The sequence below is a fragment of the Squalius cephalus genome, assembly GCF_949319135.1.
Source record: "Squalius cephalus genome assembly, chromosome: 9".
In the NCBI taxonomy this organism is placed as follows: Eukaryota; Metazoa; Chordata; class Actinopteri; order Cypriniformes; family Leuciscidae; genus Squalius; species Squalius cephalus.
This window is the reverse complement of record NC_137130.1, coordinates 4,631,767-4,653,177: the sequence shown is the minus strand read 5'-3', so window position 1 is coordinate 4,653,177 and position 21,411 is coordinate 4,631,767. Positions and strand designations below refer to the sequence as shown.

Genomic DNA, 21,411 nt, shown 5'->3' with positions numbered 1-21,411 from the left:
CTGCAGCAGCTCATTTGCATTTAAAGGGCCAGGCACAAAATGGTGCGTTTTTGCAAACCCTCAAAAAGTGACAACTTTAACATGCTATATAAAATATCTGTGGGGTATTTTGTGCTAAAACTTCACACACACACTCTGGGGACATCAGAGACTTAATTTACATCTTGTGAAAAAGGCATTATACCACCCCTTTAAGTTACACCTTAAGCTGTACCTTATCGTTAATACGTGTTTCCCGAAACGTTCTTAGTTAAGTCTACCTTCTGTAAGTCATACGTTCAGAAGGTTGGTCTGGACCGCTCTTAGCTTTACCTTATCACTGTTGCAAGTCTATACGAATATAATTCTGAAGTTTTAATACACCCAGACAGTGTTCATTTAGGTTAATTCAAGTGTTTTCATGCAAAGAATAAAATTGTCAATCACACTGATTGTTGTTAGAATTTTAATTATATTATTATTATATATTATATTATTAATTTAATAAAAGAGCGCTTTTAAAGGCCAGTGAAAGCATAGGCTACTGTCAGTTAAGTCCTATTCGGACGCTAATATTGTTTCTCATGGGCTCGTCCAGTATTTTGAACATTTACAGCGGTAAGTCTGTGATTTTAGTGCCGTCCGAATCCATAATATCAGTGTTTTTTCTCACCCAACCCGCTTAAAAATCCCTGTCCAAATTAGTACCTACTGTTTTTTGACAAACAGGTCGTGTGGTAATTTAATTGCCGTCTGAATCCACATCTCTGAGTTTACAAGAAGAGGTTCAAAATTCACTGTTTAAATCCTTTTTGATCACTGCCGAGCACCGTACGCAAGATGTACACTTTTATTAATGAAATGCTGGAAAGTATTTACAAGAACAATATTTCATCGCAGCTCCACCTCAGCGAACAAAAATGGGAAAGAGAAGAAAGCACGTCAAATTTTTGAAATGGTTATTGTGGCAGCAATATATGTTACAATTTTAAAATATGTAGGCTAGGCTATTATATATGGAAGCTTGTTTCCGCCACTGAATAATAAATAAATAATAATAATTGCGACTTTTTACCTCACAATTCTGACTTTTTTTCTCACAATTGGGATATATCAAGTCAGAATTGTGACTTTTTTTCTCAGAATTGTGAGATATGAAGTCAGAATTGAGAGAAATAAAGTCGCAATTCTGAGAAATAAAGTCGCAATTGCGAGATATAAAGTTGCAATTCTGAGAAATAAAGTCGCAATTGGGAGATATAAAGTCAGAATTGCACGATATAAAGTAGCAATTGCGAGAAAAAAAGTCAGAATTCTGACTTTATAACACGCAATTCTGACTTTATATCTCGCAATTCTGACTTTATAACACGCAATTCTGACTTTATATCTCGCAATTCTGACTTTATATCTCGCAATTCTGACTTTATAACACGCAATTCTGACTTTATATCTCTCAATTCTGACTTTATAACACGCAATTCTGACTTTATATCTCGCAATTCTGACTTTATAACACGCAATTCTGACTTTATATCTCGCAATTCTGACTTTATAACAGGCAATTCTGACTTTATAACGCAATTCTGACTATATCTCGCAATTCTGACTTTATAACAGGCAATTCTGACTTTATAACGCAATTCTGACTTTATAACACGCAATTCTGACTTTATAACACGCAATTGCGACTTTATTTCACGCAATTCTGACTTTATATCTCGCAATTCTGAGAAATAAAGTCAGAATTGCAAGATGTAAACTTGCAATTATGAGATAAAAAGTCGCAATTATATTTTAAAATGTTTTATTCTGTGGCGGAAACAAGCTTCCATATTTATAGGCTATTTTAGTTTGGATTATTTTTTATAATATCCAATAGTCCTAATAAAAGTAATTTCAACTATTTCTGAAGTGCTTCTTTTATAAAGAACACCACTTTCTCGCATAAAGCAGTGAAACGGCGCCTGGACAAGAGAATAATTGATTCTCGAGCCATCGATATCAGCAGATTCAGCACCATCGCCACGGACGGCACCGGGTAACGTCGCATGTAAGAAGGTATATCTTAAGCAGCTTCCTAATGTATAGTTCAGGGAACACGCCTAGTAATGGTAAACCTTTAGTTAAGTTATACCCTACGAGTCTTCGTAGCGCGCTAAGAGACAACGTTATCGGGAAACCCAGCCTAGATTGTTTCATTTTTGTATTGCGATATATTGTGACACCCCTACTTTAAAGGTCCTCTATGTACCACACTATCAATAACTGATGAATCATTTATAAAAGTTATTTGTTAGTTGTAAAGTTTGTTTGTGATCTTTTGTCCACAGGGGTCTGAAGCATCTTTAGCGCCATCTCCATTGAAGGGAATATCGGAAGTGTTTAATTCAGCGGAAGAATGAATGAAGCCTTAATCCTTCATTGACAGAATCCTCAAACATTCTGCAGGTCATGAGAAAATCTTCTGTCTTCAGATTGTTGTTTTTTTTGCAGTCATTAGAATATCATGATTTTTAGGTGTTTCACAAATCAGAAGACTTTCTGGATCTGGACAGAACTGTGTAGAGCGCAGTCTTTCACCTTCACAGTTTGCTGTATCATTTATTTTATTTTTTCTTGTTTTTCTTCACACAGCAGTTTTTTTATTAGCCACAACATGCCTTAAATATAATATAAAATAAATATGAATAAAAAAAAAAAATAAACACTTAATAGTGACCATATCATATCTTTCAAGCTCCTAAAAGGACAAAAAGGAATTTTTGTTTTTTTGTTGTTGTTTTGAGCGAATTATTCTTGTAATAAAAAATGAATTATGATTGTTCAAATAGTGTGGAGACGAACTATAGTTTTAATTTATTCTTCAGATGGACAATTCAGTTTTTTTTTTTTTTTTAATATCTGTTACACTATTTCCCCTCTCAATAAAAAATAACAGAGATCCTAATGATGTTATCATATATTAAAAATGTATTTTTGTGTTGTTTCTTGACGTATGAATTATGAATTTGTAAATAGGCAGATGTGAAAGAAAATGCTCTGATCTATTTTGAGGCCTAATTTTGTTTAAATTATTATAGATTTGATTTATATAATTATTAGTCGATAGAAATGGTACTGAAACGTCTTCAGTCACACCTTAATCCCTTGCCAAGCATTAGTACAGACTGTATCGTTAATTACGGGCTGCAATTATAGTATGTTTAAATAATAATATGCTATGAGATTGAACAGTTTTCTGGATCCCACAACAACAAATTATTAATCAGAGCTGTTGCCAAGACAGAAAACACTGGGCTTTTCATTTCTTCTGAGGAGAAAACTGCTGTATCATTTGAATTCAACTCTCCTCTCTTTTCTGTATTAAAGTATAACTGACTTTTAAAGTTTGTATCCTCTGATTGTGTTATTTATTTGATGTTTTTTGATGCTGTGAGGATGTCAATGTGTGATAAGTCTTATTTCAGCCACCTAGTGAACACTATAAAATAGTTGTGTTTACTTACAGGGAGCAATTACAGTAATCCCACACTGACTTGACTGACACTTTATTATATTTATATTATTATATGTATGTGTGTCATTCTGCTGTTGTAAAGGCGCAGAGACATTCATGGAAGATTCTGTACTTTAGTGATGTTTCTGGAGGATATTGTCAGTTTGTCATCAATGAAGGTTTAATGCAGCGGTGTGGAGGAACATGCCATTCAGAAGCTTCAACATTGATAAAGAAATGATCAGATATTATTCTGATCTCAAAGTGTGTGACCATCGAAAAGGCATCTGTCGAAGAAAATATTCCCTTTCTTTCTTTCTTTCTTTCTCTGCAATTTTCCCATTTTTTTATTAAAATTTTCTTATATTTCTTGGTTTCAGACCTTTGTCTCACAGTGTCTTATTTTTTTCTTTTCATTTCTTGCATTTTCTTCATCTTTCTTTTCTTGCATTTTTTAATCCCTTGCATTTTTGGTCTTGCAATTTATTCATCTTTCTTTTCTTACATTTTCTTAATCTTCCTTTCATTCTTTTAGCTGCATGTTCATTTTTTTTCTGTTCACTTGTTTTTTTTTTAATCTCTTACATTTACTTCCTCTTTCTTTTCTTGTGTATTCTTAATCTTTTTTTTCTTTTTTTTTAATTTTCAATTTTCATCCTCTTGCTTTTTCGGTCTTGCAATTTACTCATCTTTCTTACATTGCATCTTTCATTTGCATGTACATTATTTATTTATTTTATTAATCTTGCATTTCTTAAACTTTCATTTTTCATATTTTAACCTCTCTTCTCTGCCTTGCAATTTCTTCATTGTCTACTTACATTTTCTTCATCCTTCTTTAAAAGATCTTTTCTGCATTTTCCTAATCTTTCTTGCATTTCCTTTCAGCTTTTCCTGCATTTCCTTCATCTCATTCTTGGATTTTCTACCTCTTGCCTTATTGTATTCTCTCTCTCTCTCTTCTCTCTCTCTCTCTCTCTCTCGCTCTCTCTCTCTCTCTGTTTAGACGAGCACATCAGATTGCATCCTCGCGCTTCGTGCGTGTGCGTGTGTGTGTGTGTGTTTCTCAGTATCGTGACGTCGCGTTTGGAGCCGCAGGAGCGCGCGCGGAGCAGAAGCAGGTACAGAGCCAGATAACACACAACGCCTTCAAATGCGACACTAAAGTGCGGTCTGAAGGATCTTAGGCTTGGCAGGAACACTCTTTAACACGGTACAGTAACACAGTGTACTGTACTGTAGTGTGTGAAATATGCATATGTCAGCAAAACAACTACTCGCGCGCACAGCTGCTGTTCTGGACGAGAAGCGACTCGTAAGTGTCATTTAACATTACTATAAGGACTACATGATTTTGTGCAATGAGATATAGTTATGCGTTTATATGTCATGCTTTTGTTTTACAAACAAACTCTTAATTAATATACAGGAGTTATTTCAGGATTTTCCCTTTAACTAAGATCAATTAAGGAATCCTGTCAGTCATTATAACAACAAGTTGTGCCATTTACCAGGCCTATGTACATTTATAGCAATATGCTATTTAGTTGCATATTTATTTTAATGCATGCTGCACATTTATGGGGTTTTATTTGAACAGTTTGGAGTTTTATTAGAAGATAAAGTGCTCTGAGGTAAAAGTGGCCCTTGAACTACCGCCACCTTCTGTCAGACAGTGAAGTGCAGGCGACGATTTAAAGGGACAGTTCACACAAAAAGGAAAATGACATCATTTACTTGTTCCAAACCTGTATGAGTTTCTTTCTTCTTTTGAACACAAAAGAAGATATTTTGAAGAATGTTGGTAACCAGACGTTTTTTTTCCTACTATAAAAGTCAGTGGCTACCATCAACTGTCTGATTACCAACATCAAAATATCTTATTTTGTGTTCAAAAGAAGACAGACTCATACAGGTTTGGAACACCTTGAGGGTAAGTGATTTTAATGTTTAAGATACCCTAACATTAACCCTAACCCTGTCAGTCAATATTCATACCAGTTTCTGAAGAATCTAGATTTGCATATCTTGAACGACATAGCAGTGATGTAAAGCATCAAAAGTGTGTCAAAGGTGATTTATTTTTCAAATTGCATGCATGAAATGTTCCTTATGAGTAATTTTACAGAAATATGTGATACCTTTTATTCATAAGGGACATTTTTAACATGATATCTTAAACAATAGGCCTAATAATAAACATATGAATATCTCAGCTATTTCTGTGACAGCATCGACTCTTCAAAGCTAAAAAGAGTTTTAGGCAATCAGATTTTTTTTGTCCTTCTGCCAATTAATAATTTTACGAGTTTGGCTTTGCTGATTTGTGGTTGGCTGAGAGGTCTTTGGAGGGTGTGGTTTCGGAAAGAGGGCGTGTGCTTGAAGCGCTGAGGGCGGATCTAATTCAGTGTAATTATGGAGATTTTAATTTATTTAATGAGATTCAAATCTTTTAAATCTATTCTGAATGCTTTTCTGATGACTCTGCCGTTGTTAAATGGAGTTAGTCCAGATTATATTACATTAAATAGAAAATTACACACATGCATATTCACAGAACATACTGGTTACACTTTATTTTGATGAACCCTTTTAGACAGTCTGTTGACTATAAGTAACTTTGCATCTACATAACTCTCATTAGAGTATTAGTAGACTATTAGTAGACTGGTAGGGTTACGAGTTAGTAGAATAACTTGACATGTACTGTAGTTGCAAAGTTACTTCTATTCATTATAATGTCTGTTGGGGAGCCTCAGAATAAAGTATTAACAGATATTATGCAGACAGTCTATGACTATTCTAATGAGAGTTATAGTTGACATGTAGTTGCAAAGTTACTTACATTTGAAACAATGTCTAAATGGGACCATCAAAATAAACTGTCACCAACATATTTATTTTTACATATTTATCACCATTAATTATTTTACCGCAAAACATTATTATGTAGTAATAATATATTTATTTAATGGTTTTAGTTTTATAATAATTATTATTATTATTTTAATAAGAACAAATGAATACTGAAATATAATAATAATATCATTAATTATTATTATTATTATTATTTAAATTATCAATATTAAACAAATTGATAAATATAATATTAATAATAATAATAATAATAATAATTATTATTATTATTATTTAAATTACGAAAATTAAACAAATCAAATAAATACACTGTCAAAAATGATATGATCAATAAGTTATGACAACATATGTTTTTACATTTCTTTAACATCAAAATAAGTTTTTTTTAAGCAATTTTTATCTTTTTTATGTTATGCAAGATTCAACTCATTTTTTAAGTCAGTTTAATTTAATTTAAGTTGAAATAACTTAAACATTCAAGTTGATTGTACTTAATTTAAGGCAGCTACCTTTTGTTAGTGTAATAATTATTATTATTATTTCAATTCTAAAAACAAATGAATAAAAACATTTATTATTATTATTATTATTATTATTTCAATTTTAAAAATTAAACAAATAAATAAAGAAATATAATGATATTGTTATAATTATTATATTTCTTAATTGATTTGTTATTTTTATTTGATTTTTATATGCTGTTGATGAAGAATAAAGCGATAATATTTGGCTTTGATGAAGAGAGCTCAAACCGTTAGTCTGTCTCTGTAACAGTAACCGCACAGACTCGCTCTGGTCTTCGTGGCTCCGCCTGGCCGGTCGACTAACACAAGTGTGTGGTAGTAACAAGATTGCATGTTAATGCCACATTACAGAGTGAATGCAGCGATTGTAGTGATGGTTCGAGGCTATAATTATCTGCTCTTGTATGTCCTGCGACTGCGAGTCTTTTGTGTGACGCTGGTTCATGCACTTAAATGAAAAGACCATGTGATAGTCACTCCTCAACCGGTTCCCTGCAAAGCATTGACACAAGCAACTGGTTTCACGGAGCGTCGCTTCTCACAAAGAACTTTTACATGAAGTAAATGTGCTCTGTATTTCAGGACTATAAAAAACAAATCAGGCCTAGAAATATTTTGGAAAGAGAGTCAGGCTTTTTTTTTTTGTCTTTTGACTGCCAATGAGCCGTCACTCCCGTGGGATTATTTAGGAACATGAAACGGGTCATTCCTGTTATGCAGTGACTTTCCATAGCCTTATATTGAATACAATATTAAAGACACAGTTTGTAAAGATGGAGAATATCATAATATCACAGTTGAGTGAGTTTTCAAGAGAAGAATTTAATTGAGGCGATTTCATACTTTACAATAAGGTTTAATTACTAGTTTAGTTAACATGAACTGAGAATGAACAATATTTGTTAATCGTAGTTAATAATATTAATTTCAACATTTACTAATACATTATTAACATCAAAGGTTGTATTTGTTAACATTAGTTAATGCAATGAGAGCTAACATGAACAAACAATGCTGGATTTTTATTAACTAGCATTAACAAAGATCAATAAATACTGTAACAAAAGTATTGCTCATTGTAAGTTTATTCATGTTGACTAAGAAATATTCCATGTTTTCTTTTCTCACTTCAAAATGTTTCTAACAAAACATTTTCTTGATATCGTTTTAATCCATAATAATTTTACGAATATTTCTGTGCCCTCAATATTATTTTCCATCCAAATCCTTTTAACTAACAAAAGCCACTTCCTTAATGCCGTCATCCTCCAGGAAGTGACATCATTTTGGAGGGAAAACATCAGCGCAAACATTAGTGAGTATTATTAATGGATGTGATGTATTATTTTGGGTTGGTACGATTGGATCCATAAAAAAAAAAAAAAAAAAGACTTCAAGCTCTAACTCTATCTCTTTATTTCCATCCTGTTTTTTAAAAAATATATACACTCACCTAAAGGATTATTAGGAACACCATACTAATACTGTGTTTGACCCCCTTTCGCCTTCAGAACTGCCTTAATTCTACGTGGCATTGATTCAACAAGGTGCTGAAAGCATTCTTTAGAAATGTTGGCCCATATTGATAGGATAGCATCTTGCAGTTGATGGAGATTTGTGGGATGCACATCCAGGGCACGAAGCTCCCGTTCCACCACATCCCAAAGATGCTCTATTGGGTTGAGATCTGGTGACTGTGGGGGCCATTTTAGTACAGTGAACTCATTGTCATGTTCAAGAAACCAATTTGAAATGATTCGAGCTTTGTGACATGGTGCATTATCCTGCTGGAAGTAGCCATCAGAGGATGGGTACATGGTGGTCATAAAGGGATGGACATGGTCAGAAACAATGCTCAGGTAGGCCGTGGCATTTAAACGATGCCCAATTGGCACTAAGGGGCCTAAAGTGTGCCAAGAAAACATCCCCCACACCATTACACCACAACCACCAGCCTGCACAGTGGTAACAAGGCATGATGGATCCATGTTCTCATTCTGTTTACGCCAAATTCTGACTCTACCATCTGAATGTCTCAACAGAAATCGAGACTCATCAGACCAGGCAACATGTTTCCAGTCTTCAACTGTCAAATTTTGGTGAGCTTGTGCAAATTGTAGCCTCTTTTTCCTATTTGTAGTGGAGATGAGTGGTACCCGGTGGGGTCTTCTGCTGTTGTAGCCCATCCGCCTCAAGGTTGTGCGTGTTGTGGCTTCATAAATGCTTTGCTGCATACCTCGGTTGTAACGAGTGGTTATTTCAGTCAAAGTTGCTCTTCTATCAGCTTGAATCAGTCGGCCCATTCTCCTCTGACCTCTAGCATCAACAAGGCATTTTCGCCCACAGGACTGCCGCATACTGGATGTTTTTCCCTTTTCACACCATTCTTTGTAAACCCTAGAAATGGTTGTGCGTGAAAATCCCAGTAACTGAGCAGATTGTGAAATACTCAGACTGGCCCGTCTGGCACCAACAACCATGCCACGCTCAAAATTGCTTAAATCACCTTTCTTTCCCATTCTGACATTCAGTTTGGAGTTCAGGAGATTGTCTTGACCAGGACCACACCCCTAAATGCATTGAAGCAACTGCCATGTGATTGGTTGATTAGATAATTGCATTAATGAGAAATTGAACAGGTGTTCCTAATAATCCTTTAGGTGAGTGTATATATATACTGTATATATTTATTTCTTTTTTTGCGTTATGTAAACAATCAAGTCATATATAATTATTAAGCTGAAGTGTCTCACCATGCAGATCATACTTATGAAGTCTGATGTATATTTTATGGAATACATTAATGAATAGCCTACTTACTAAAGCCTTTTTGTTTAAGTTAGAGCATTGCTGCATAACAGGAATGACCCGAACTTGAAACAAGACCAATAAACTGATCTGACGTAATGAAAGAAGCGTATTCCAATGCAAAGTAAACACATTCTACAGGATTTCTCTATTAAGTTGGTTTCGTGTTATCAGTGTGCCTTTGTAAAGCACAGTTGGAATTGCTCAAGACAGAAACTGCTGATTCACACCAGGTTTTGTGGATTATTAAACTCATTTAGGTGTGATTTTGTAAAATAATTATGAAGTGTGAAAGAATAATGTATTGTAACAGCCTATTTCAATGCTGCCCTTATTGTACATCATTTTATATTATTTAATTTAATGTCATATTCTCCACAATTATAGATGTATGGATCCAATAGGCTATGCAGAAAAATCATATGAAGTACTTTTTAACAGCGTTGGTTTCAGAAGTATTTTTTTCCATTCCTTTCTCCCATTGGGATAAAAAAAAACAAAAACAAAAAACGTATTTGTTAAAGCATTATAAGCCATGAACCAAACCAACCAGATACAAGGTGAATCATAACATTACAAACTTTGATTTGAAGCAAAAAAGTATAAGTGATAGAAAGAACTACAACCCCATGAAGAATTGCGAACAGCTTAATCAAATAAAAAAACATTTCAGTATTTTGATTGAGATTTGAGAGACATTCGCAGTGCTTCATGGGAGTGGGCGGAGCTAAAGAGCTCTTTTGGAGCGTGTTGCTTTTTTCGACACTCTTGTGGAAGAGCATCATGGGAAATGTAGTTTTTCACCAGGAATTCCAATGTGAAAGGGATACTTCACCGATTAGCATTAAGCTTTGTATCAGTAGAAACCCGGTAGTATTTTTGAGTGACCGTGCTTCCCTCCCTCATGTCCCCCTGAGACGAGAGATTTCTGTATTGTGTGTCTGGAAAAAAACCTCAAATGACGCAAAAGTCGTCATTTATCGTCATCGGAGGCTTTTTTGTCCAGAGGCGAGAGACTACAGCCAGTAGGAGGAGCTCGTTCTGCATGTGTTCAACCCGCCCATAGGGGGATCTCACGAGTAAAACGGCGTCTTTTCAGTTTCGAGTCGACTAGTAGCCTAGCTGTATCATTTCTTCCGACACTGCCCTCTGTAACCGGTAGGCGTGGCTTGGGAGTGTCCTCGTAGGGCAGCGAAGCAAGTGCATTCTGGGAGTTGTTGTCTTTCATCCACATGAGCCAAAAATACATTTTCTGGCTTTTCTCAGTCTAGAAGGCACCAACTTCTAAAATAATTTCACGTTTCTACTAATTTTAAAAATAATATGAAATAATGTGGGCTGACGCTTCAACAGAAGCAAAACCATGTATTAACACCCTCGTAACTCACAGTAGGGCTGTCCTTATAGGTTTATAAGTTATCGTTCAATATCAATTTCCCTATGGAGAAACTGAATGGAGTTTATACTTCCATAACTCGACTGTTGCCCTCTATTGCTCTCTTTTAAAGCACAGGAGATGTACAAGAGGTTTTTTTTTTCTTCTGAAATCTCTAAAGTCTCAATTTGCTCTTTGTTGAATCTCATGGCTGTCTACGAGGAAATAAAGAGATCTTTTCCGTGAAAGCGAGACTTTAGAGTAATTTCTGTCAGAGCAGCAATCTGAAGTCTACCTATCAATATTTCAGAGGTCCATTTTTGAGATTGTTGCATTCTTAGTTAGTATTCAAAGACTTTCCGTTTATCTCCTGATAAAAGAGTGCATGATTGAATGATGTGGCTTGTTGAGTTGTTGAGGGTTATGTAACCGGCTTTATTAAACAGACTGTCTTATCATTCTGCCATTAAAAAGATTAGCATGGAATTCAGACAAAAGGAAACAGTATTTAGACTGCTTTCATATTCATCCTTCCATAAGCTTTTTCCATATTTTGCTGCTGTAATCTCATGTATTGCTGAGTGAAACTGTGATAAAACGCAGACTGGACGTTCAGTTTATCCATCCGGAATCGATTGGATCATGAAAAGTTGATGTTACTACCAGAATGGAGTGGAATTTATTTGACCACAATAAGAGCAAGAAGGTGCATTAAATATAGTTTCATGTTGGCTTTAAAATCTTTTTAATTATCTCTAAAATCCCATCTTATTGTCTTAAAGGTACACTGTGTAGGAATTTCTCCCATCTTGCGGTGAAATTGTATCATTCACATTCACAAATGAATCATTCAGGGGGTAATACCACTAACTTGAGGAACCACGTCAGCCGTTTTCACCCCGAGCTGTTAAAGCAACACTAAATAACTTTTCCTCTTCGGTCCCCCTACAGGTTATAAGCGGAATTGTCCGTTACCGCTGTCGTAAATAATTTAGCCTACCGTAGCCTACTGTCGCACGCACGCTCGCTGTTTATCCAGCGCCGGCTTTAGAATGAACGATGTCCACAGACAAGGTAGAGTATGTTGCATGATTTTATGAAAGTATGATGTATTGCGACATCAGAAATGAAGAAAAACAAAATAATGACTACTGTAACGCAAGTCAAATTTGTAGTTTTCTTATGTCTCATTTGAACTACAGAAACGCGACCCGATCTGGCAAACTTGCATAGTGTGGTTATAGCAGATATATGCGGCCGCAAAGTGAATGCCGAAGTGCCATTCACCCTGTTACAAGTTAATGAACCACTGATACAATTTTGGAAACATTATTTTTAGGTAAAAAAAAGTTCTTTAGTGTTGCTTTAACACCTGGCAGAGCTACTGTCTCATTTTAGCATTTACTTATTTATTTATTGACAAAATTGTATACATGTGAAGTAAAATTGAAAATTGAGGACGCAGTGCATCGTGATATCGAATTGAACGGAATCGATGACACAGTTATCGTAATTGAACCGAACCATGAGACCAGTGTAGGTTCACACCCCTATTATATCCCACAATAATGCATATTTTACAGCACATTTATGATATTTTAGTCCACAAGTTTTCACTGCTTTTGCTGATTCTGCAAAGCAAAACTGGAAGAACAAAGAACTGCAATTAAAGATGAAGTGAAACATGTGAAGTATGCATGTTGGGACGGTTCCTTAACGAACGTGTCAGTGATTTACAGTGGCAGTTATTTGACTGGGACAGAACAGCAGCATTCCAGAAACCTGTTTTTGTCCCAGGACATTCAACAACTGTATGAGATTTTTTTTTTTTTTTTTTTTAAGGATTGGACCCCCTTCATATGTCAAAACATCCTTTGCAGCCAGCCATAAATATAAATGAATGCATAAATTGTATAAATAAATTAAATACATTTACAGATTAAGATTGAAAATAAGACATTATCTAAACAGACCACAGACATAAATAAGATCATCAACTTTATTTTAATTGCCTATATTTATGAACATTTACTTTTAACTGAAATCATGTTTACACAGTCACTATTTCAATATTCTTACACTGAATAAAATGCAGTTATACTTATATTGTATAATACCAATAATAAGTTTCACAATATGCTTTGCTTCAAAGCAGCTTTACAGAAAATCATGATGATAATATTTATAATATCTTAAAAGGGGTGGTTGATTATGATTTCACTATTCTAACTTTAGTTAGTGTGTAATGTTGCTGTTTTAGCATAAACAACATCTGCAAAGTTACAACGCTCAAAGTTCAAAGAAAAGGGAGATATTTGCTTTTAAAGAAATCGCTTTTTAAAGGGCACCTATTATGACTCTTTTCACAAGATGTAAAATAAGTCTCTGATGTCCCCAGAGTATGTATGTGAAGTTTTAGCTCAAAATACCCAACAGATCATTTTTTACAGCATGTTTAAATTGTAATTTTTTGGGGCTCAGAAAAACGCGCTGTTTTAGTGTGTGCCCTTTAAATGCAAATTAACTGCTGCTGCATGGCACAGGGGGCGGAGCCTCACGAGCTCGCGCTCAGAGTCAGGACAATCCGGACAATCTCATCTGATAATATCAGAACAGAAACTCTCAGTTGCGGTGTTCATTTCGACTCGGAGTCGGACAATAATGCCCACAGAGCCAGAGAATATATGCTTTATGGACATAGAACAGGTATAGTTTAGTTTAATTATGGTTATAACTTATTTGTCATCTGCTTTTATAATACAAGCTGTAGCAAAACCCGTCCGAATGATGACCAAAATATACTGATGAGTTCAGTGAAATTTATTGTACATCACACAAAAGATGAGCGTTAGTTTTACTCCAGAGAATCTCTGTAAGAGCTGAATAAACATAGTATAAGAAGTGCGCATTAAAGTCTTATCCATAAACTCTCTCTCTCTCTCTCCCTTTCATTATCAACAACATACACAGCGAAGTACACAAAACACTCGTTACAACTAACAGTAAACAAATATACACACCTTTTCAGTGGGTGCTAAATAAACTGGTAAACCTTATATCCGTAAAATGACTCGAAGAGCTGTCATAAAGAGCACGCTCGCACTTTCATTTCTTCCGTGTCCAGTCACGTTAGGCCTGTTGCTCCGGAGAGTGTAAGCTTGATCACAAACAGTACAGATCCATCCTTGAGTAACAACAGGAGTAAATGAAGAGTGCTATGTTCATTCTTACATCCATCAACAACACACCTCAATCGCTTAGGAGACATTCTTGTCTACAGCTGCTCAAGCGTCGAACAATGGCGGACTCTGTGTCCAGCTCACTCAGGGCGGGTCTAGGCTCAAACTGAAGTGTCACTCAACAGTCGTGGGAGGGGCCTGCTCAATTATACGTCACATTGCGCCGAATCTGAGAACAGCTCATTCTGAGACAGTGCTTATGATTTATTGAGATTGTAAAAAAAACACTGGGTGGATTTTTATCATTCTAGGGTGGTTTTGCTCACACACTGCCAACACACATTTATGTTCAAACACCATGTAAAAGTGAATTTTGCATAATAGGTGCCCTTTAAGGACTACAACATACGGCTGGTAGAGACTACACCACATTCCTCCCGGGTAAGTGACATCACAAACCCTAGAATTTACATAAACCCGCCCCCAAAAACACGCAGTCCATGTTGAGAAGAGGAAGAGTTGTTGTAGTCGCACATTTGTGAGTCTGCTCAAGCTGTCGCATCCGTCTTTTCACATGCAATACAGTACGTAACACAAATGCAATAGCATGTCACTCTGTAGGAATCTTACAATAGTTCCCACACGAGCGATTTATAGATTATCATGACAGATTATGCTAATCAAAGACTTGAAGACAGTTAACTCCACATCAGCTACATAAAATCATCAACTAACCATTCAGAAATGTCCTGTTGCATTCTACATGTTGTCTCTTCTTCTTGAGTCTCTCCATCATTGTTTGACTCCAGTTTAAACATAAAAGGCAGAACAGTTTCTGACATTTTAGTGTGTGTCTGCGTGAGGTAATCAGAGCTGCTAACACACAAACACACAGGGGCTCTTGAAGCTCCGCCCTCTGTGCCGGGAGCAGCAGTTCATTTGCATTTAAAGGGACACACATGAAACGACGCGTTTTTATTGACCTTCAAAAAGGGACAACTTTAACATGCTGTAGAAAACATTCTGTGGGGTATTTCGAGCTAAAACTTCATATACACACTCTGGGGTCATCAGAGACTTATTTTACATATTGTAAAAAGGGGCATTATATATATAAGCCCTTTAATATCTTGCTGCCTTGTGTACTAGATGTATATGAGCTGGATGATAATATAGTTACAATTTGAATGAAATCATGCAATTGAGATTTGCTATATAGTATATATACCTTAATGTGAGTAAACTGTATGTATGCGGATAAAGTTGGCTTTAAATCTAACTTTTTATTGCTGTGCAATTATACCCTTTACATTTTTGTGACAATAATCACGCAGTTGATATTTGCTGTATATATTGCTTTAGATGAGGTAAAGAGGGGAAAAACAGGCTCAGTCGAGCGACCCGTTCTCCTCTGGCCAAACGAACAAACATGGTGTGATTCTGATTCCAGTGAACTAGATGTCTAAAACACACCATTCCCATATCCCTCTTTTAATGTATGTCTATGGGATTTGTACCGAATGGGCTTCAGATAGTGGTATTTTCAAGGTCAATTGACTAAAGTCCGCACCGTGTCTCTAATGTACAATTATGCTCTTGTACGTGACGGTCTAAGAATAACAGTTTCCAGCACAGATGCATGAATGCTGGTTAATCTGATAATTCCTGCAGATGACACTAGTGATGCTAACAAACTACAGGTCATATTTCTGCTCCAGCCTCCGACTCACTCAGGACATGTCAGTCTCAGTTAGTTTTCATTTAAGGATCAACTTTGTCCTGATAATTCCTTGTAACAAATAAAAATAGAGGCAAATGAGACAATCGTTGACATACAGTAAAACTATAAAACTATTAAATAAATGTGCATTACATGCATCAGAATGGGAGAATTGGATGAGAAATGTATACTACAATAATCATGCTATTTCTGACAAAAAAAAATACAATACAGTTCAAAAGTTTTTTATAATGCTTTAATGTCTGCACTTATTTGCTCAAATTCAGTAAAACAGTAAAATTGTGAAATATTATCACAATTTTAATCTGTATTTTATTCCTGTGATGCAAAGCTGAATTTTCAGCATCATTACTCCCGTCTTCAGTGTGGAAGCTTGTTTCTACCACTGAATGAAAAAAAGAAAAGAATTTTGCAACTTTTTATTGTCACGTTACGTGTATTCGTATTCGTATACATATTCGGACGGAATTAACTTTACAAGGGTAGATGGAGTAAAGTAATTTTACCACAGGATGTTCTGTCAATTCGCACGGGATAAGAGATCTCAGTAAAACTAGCAGAAGTGGGAGGGGTAACCCGATTTACGCATCGCCATCACCCTCCTGTCTTCATGTGTGTATTACGTTGCTTCCTGATATCATGTGTGCAAACACATATAACCTATATTTTATTTATACATATATAAAACAGTTATGTCCGGTCGAACAATGTATTAATTAACTTCAGATTGGATTGTGTTGGTAATAGGCACTTATCTAACGCTAAAAGATGTTTCGTGCCTATAAGATGTGCTTTCTGATCTGAACAGTGTGTGGAAAACACTTGAGTTTTGCCACAGATTCGTCCCAGCGTCTAGAACGCAACTGAATGCTTTTTCAAGCACCCCATACTTGGAAAACTACTTTTTAACAGGAAATTACGGAATGTTTACATACATATTTACAGCGGGTCTATTCGCACGGGATTAGTGTTCCCTGAGGTAATTTTTCCAGTCCTTTTTACTGAAGGTAAAAGTCAGTGTAATCTTTACTGACATTGTCCGTAATGAATACTGAGATGGCACTTTCAGACAGGACTAAAATCACAGAGAAGCTATTACTTTACCCCACCTCTCCTTGTTAAACTAGTCCCATCTGAATAGGGCTTTAATAACGAAACACTCAGGGGAAACACTCACGCTTACATTGACGAGACTGAAGGAGAACACAAGGTATAAATACACAGGGACTAACAAGATAACTAATGAGGTGATTGACAATGCACAGGTGATAGACATGATTAATTAGAGCAATCATGGAAAACTAGGTCACAGGACTGAACCAAAAACACAATGAAGGGGGGAAACACTGATCATGTAACATTTATATGTTACCGGCAAAGTGTGAAATCCCGGTATTGTATAGAACAGTGGTTCCCAAACCTGTCCTGGAGGCACCCCAACACTGCACGTTTTCGTTGTCTCCCTAATCAAACACACCTGATTCAACTCATCAGCTCATTGTCACATGGGTTAACATAGAATGCCTAGGCAATGTATAGAATTCCTGATGTTTTTTGCAAAAAATACATTACCTAATTCTATACATTACCTAGGCATTCTATAGAATGCCGGATTATACACTTTGCCGGTAACATATATACTTTTTAATATATATATTTTTTTATAATTCTGACAAATGTAACCGACTGACCGCTAGCATTCCCTTTCCAGAAATCAAGGTTGAATCCGAAGTTAAATTTCAATGGAGAATTCAGCGTGCCTGTTTTGAATGTTAATATGTAACCTGACATATATAGAGGTTTATGTGAAGACAGGTTGTTTGAGTTAGCAGTGGCCTTGTGATCCGCAGATGTCCTGCTCATAGAGTCACGTTTGTGCTCGGACTGTCTGTGTCAGTCGATGTCGACGTCACTGAGACTGATGACAGAAGCTGATCTACTCCTGACAGCATTGATCATTACAGGACACTGAATTAAACCCTCAGGAGAGAGTCTGAAACCATGCAGATCATTTCAAACCTTTATGGCAATGTTTGACTTGCATCAGCTAAAAAATTATTTACTTTTGTGCATTTGGCAGATGCTTTTATCTGGCTTTTATGTTACTTGTTGCTGCGTTCTTGGCCAGGTCACTCATATATATATTTTTTTATCTCAATGAGGTGTTAACCTGGTTAAATAAAGGAAAATGAATTGTATCGAAGGTATATACATTTGATCAGTTCATGCAATTTCAATCGGAATTCTTTTTAAAACAAAATGCTAAATAATGCTAATGCACAGCCTCCAGATTTCTTATCAATATTATCATTCTTCTGGCACTAATAGCTTGATTATTTGCTATATTTTGGACACTTAAACCGCATTAAAAACACATAATTCCATTGCATTCCTTAAAATATCAGAGTAAGCATCTGTATATGCGCACAAATGCTGCAGAAACTTTGCTCAACTTCACTTAATCTTCATTTTTGCTCGATTATTTTTTTTTAACTGATGTTTGGTGTTTTAGAGGTTGAAATCATTGTGGACAGTTTCAACCACCAAGTCGGTTTTATTGAAATATTTTGTTTTCTACCTATGATAAAACTGCTAGATGTTAAAGGGACAGTCATTAATTACTCACTCTCATGTCGCTCCAAACCTGTAAGCATTTTGTTAATTTTTAGAACACAAATGAAGATAAACATAATTTATTACTTTATTTACAAAATATTAATCTTCAAAGCACGTTCATGCTCTCAAAAACGAGCGTTGGAGATTGCTATTTTGTAAATAAAGTGGTAAATATTTTTTTTGTGCACAAACAAAGCACTCACATAGGTTAAACAACTCAATTCATATTAATTTTAGGATCTCTTTATGAACTTTTTGAAGCGTCAAAGTTTCAGTTGCGTAGCTGTCAATGGAGGGACAGAAATTTCTCAGATTTCATCAAAAAGATTTGCATTTGTGTTTTGAAAATGAACAAAAGTCTTACGGGTTTGGAGCGACATGAGGGTGAGTAACTAATGACAGAATTTTCAAGTTTTGTGAAGGAGGGACACTGGTAGGGAGCCGTGGAGCCAGAGCCGATCCTGACCTCCCACTACAATCCTCCCTCCTTAAACTAGTACTAATGAAAATGTAATTCCTGATATCAGAAATATACATTGTTACTAGAAAAAGTACATTCTTAAAGGGGACATATGCTAAATCCACTTTTTTAGCCCTTAAATGCATTTTGTTGTATATTTGGAGTGTTTAGAAGTACAGAAAAGTTGAAATTATTCTCTTCAGGTGCTTCGTTGATATCTTTATATTCTGTTTTAGTCATATTTTTCAACCTGTTCCGATTTTTCTGTTATCTATGACGTTTTGTGAACTATTACGTCACAGTATTTGCAGCGGAACTGCCAAATAAGGACATTGACTTCCAGCCCAACACTTCGAGCAATCCGCCATTTTTATTTCTCGCTGCAATTTTGTAGTCCAAGCTCAAAGATGCAGAAGTTACGAGAGGGTAAGTTCAAATGTTCGGTTGTTGGATGTAGTAACCCACACGCTTCATTACACCGTCTAATGTTGATGAACTGCTGCGCTTGTGACAGGGCGCATGTTTAACTGAAAGAACGAGCAGAGAGAGAGAGACCCGGTCGCGCGCGCGCGCACTCTCTCTCTCTTCGGAGCCAGGCGAAAGTGTAAACAAGACACCGTCTCCAAACTAGACGCTGTCTTGCTCTCTCTCCCTCGCACATATTAATCAAAATAAATCGACACGGTGGTAAAAGGTCGGAAGACCAAAGTTTCATGTGTAAATACAGTAACACACCATTGCGATACATCCATATGAAGACGTTGTTCTGCAGGTTTGTCGTCTTCATTTTCATCTCGCTCCGGCTCCGACTCTGGCTCGAACATGTAAGGCTGGCTGGACAAGTCTTCTATTGTTGACATTTTGTTAATAACGTGTGAATAAATCGTTTCTGTGCCGCTAGATAATCGTATCTCTGCTATCAAACTACAAAAATGGCCGAACGGGGTGGAGTTGAACCGAGTGTCACCGCTACAACCTGGAGAGGGGGCGGGGTATGAAGTGTCTCAATTGTATTTAAAGAGATCCCACCAAAACGAGTTGCTCTCAGACGCACATCAGAAAAGGGGTAGAAAAGGGGCCTGTGGAGCTATAATAATGAGGAATTCAGACCCAAGCATTGCAGTTCCGCTTTATATAGACTACAAATGTATGATTTATATGTAAAAAGGAACGATTTAAAAGCATGATATGTCTCCTTTAATATCAAGAATTCACATTTTAAATAGTACAAATTTAATTATCAGACATCCCAACCTGCAAAAAGTCATTTCAGGGAGGTAAATGATAAAAGCAATGCTTGATACTTGATGGTTATTATTTACTGAGGGATGTGCATCCATATTGACCAGTATGTCCAGCCAATCAACATTTTAAATGCAGTATAGCCTATAAATCAATCGTCAATGTCAATACATTGCTCTCCATCTTGCTTTATTGCAGAGTTGTAACTAAACTGACTTGGAGACTATAATCATTGTCTTATTTTAAAAGTGTGTGTGCCTGTAATGAGGTGTGCCATCACGTCCATATTGTACTGGTCCCCACAGATGTTTTGCTGGAAAGTGCGCGTTTCATTTCGTGCACGCGCATATGAACGCATGTTAACGCGCAACACGGTTATCGTGTCCGAGCTGCAGTTTATAAACAAACACCGTTGCCCTGTCATTTATCAAACGTAATAAATAGTTGTATTTCACTCTCACTTTTTTTTGTCAGGGCACAAAGTCACAGAACACAGCCCTGGAAGTGGCCAGCATTAGCAAGCAACTAACAGAAAGACCAAAAGATGCAGATGCCCTGCAATCCACTCTCATTGTATTTTTTTTTTCTCTCTTTCCGTGACCAGAAGGATATTTTCGTTTAATTTTCTCATCGATGTTGTAAACTTTGATTGACGCGCTTTGAAACGAGGAGGAGGCGTGGCCTGGAGTCATTTGCAGTGCCCTATGCAACTTGCGTAGTGTGCGTATAGGGCTGATCGGCTCTGCGTGGAGCTGTTTATGATCACTACGATATAGTGGTTTTCGATTTATCAAGTAAATATAAAATATGTATTTTAGGTATGAGAATTGCATTTTTTGTTTTGATAATTGGGATATGTTCATTGGGCTATTTTTGATTGGCCATTGTTGGGCTACTTTTAATGACTTAATGCAATGCATGGTTTACGTGCATTTAACAATCAAAAAATGTTTACAGAATTTCACCAGTCGATACATCAAAGTAGATTTTGCTCAGCAAGAAGAAAACTGACAGTGAAGATTAGCGGTGTGCGCTGCGGAGAGATTTGTTTTCACTGCCGCTGAGATATGGAAAGGGAAGATGATCCGTGCGGATGCACTTATATGGTTAT

At 36.1% G+C, this 21,411-nt stretch overlaps 2 protein-coding genes across 4 annotated transcripts in view; both read left to right on the top strand.

Moving 5' to 3' along the window:
• Positions 1–3,368, top strand: part of cobll1b (cordon-bleu WH2 repeat protein-like 1b) — a 58,879-nt gene extending 55,511 nt beyond the window's left edge. For both annotated transcript variants that reach the window (XM_079880334.1, XM_079880335.1), the window contains one exon: positions 2,313–3,368. In XM_079880334.1, coding sequence (XP_079736460.1) covers positions 2,313–2,384 — 72 coding nt within the window. In that variant the 3' untranslated portion in view covers positions 2,385–3,368. The remainder of the gene's footprint in view (positions 1–2,312) is intronic.
• Positions 3,369–4,541: 1,173 nt separating this feature from the next.
• The window catches only part of grb14 (growth factor receptor-bound protein 14), an 86,005-nt gene continuing 69,135 nt past the window's right edge, over positions 4,542–21,411 (top strand). The window contains exon 1 of one of the 2 annotated variants that reach the window (XM_079881984.1): positions 4,542–4,599. The gene's annotated coding sequence lies outside the window, so the exon portion shown is untranslated. Of the gene's footprint in view, positions 4,794–21,411 lie in introns of both variants that reach the window. The other variant, XM_079881983.1, reaches the window with a different exon arrangement.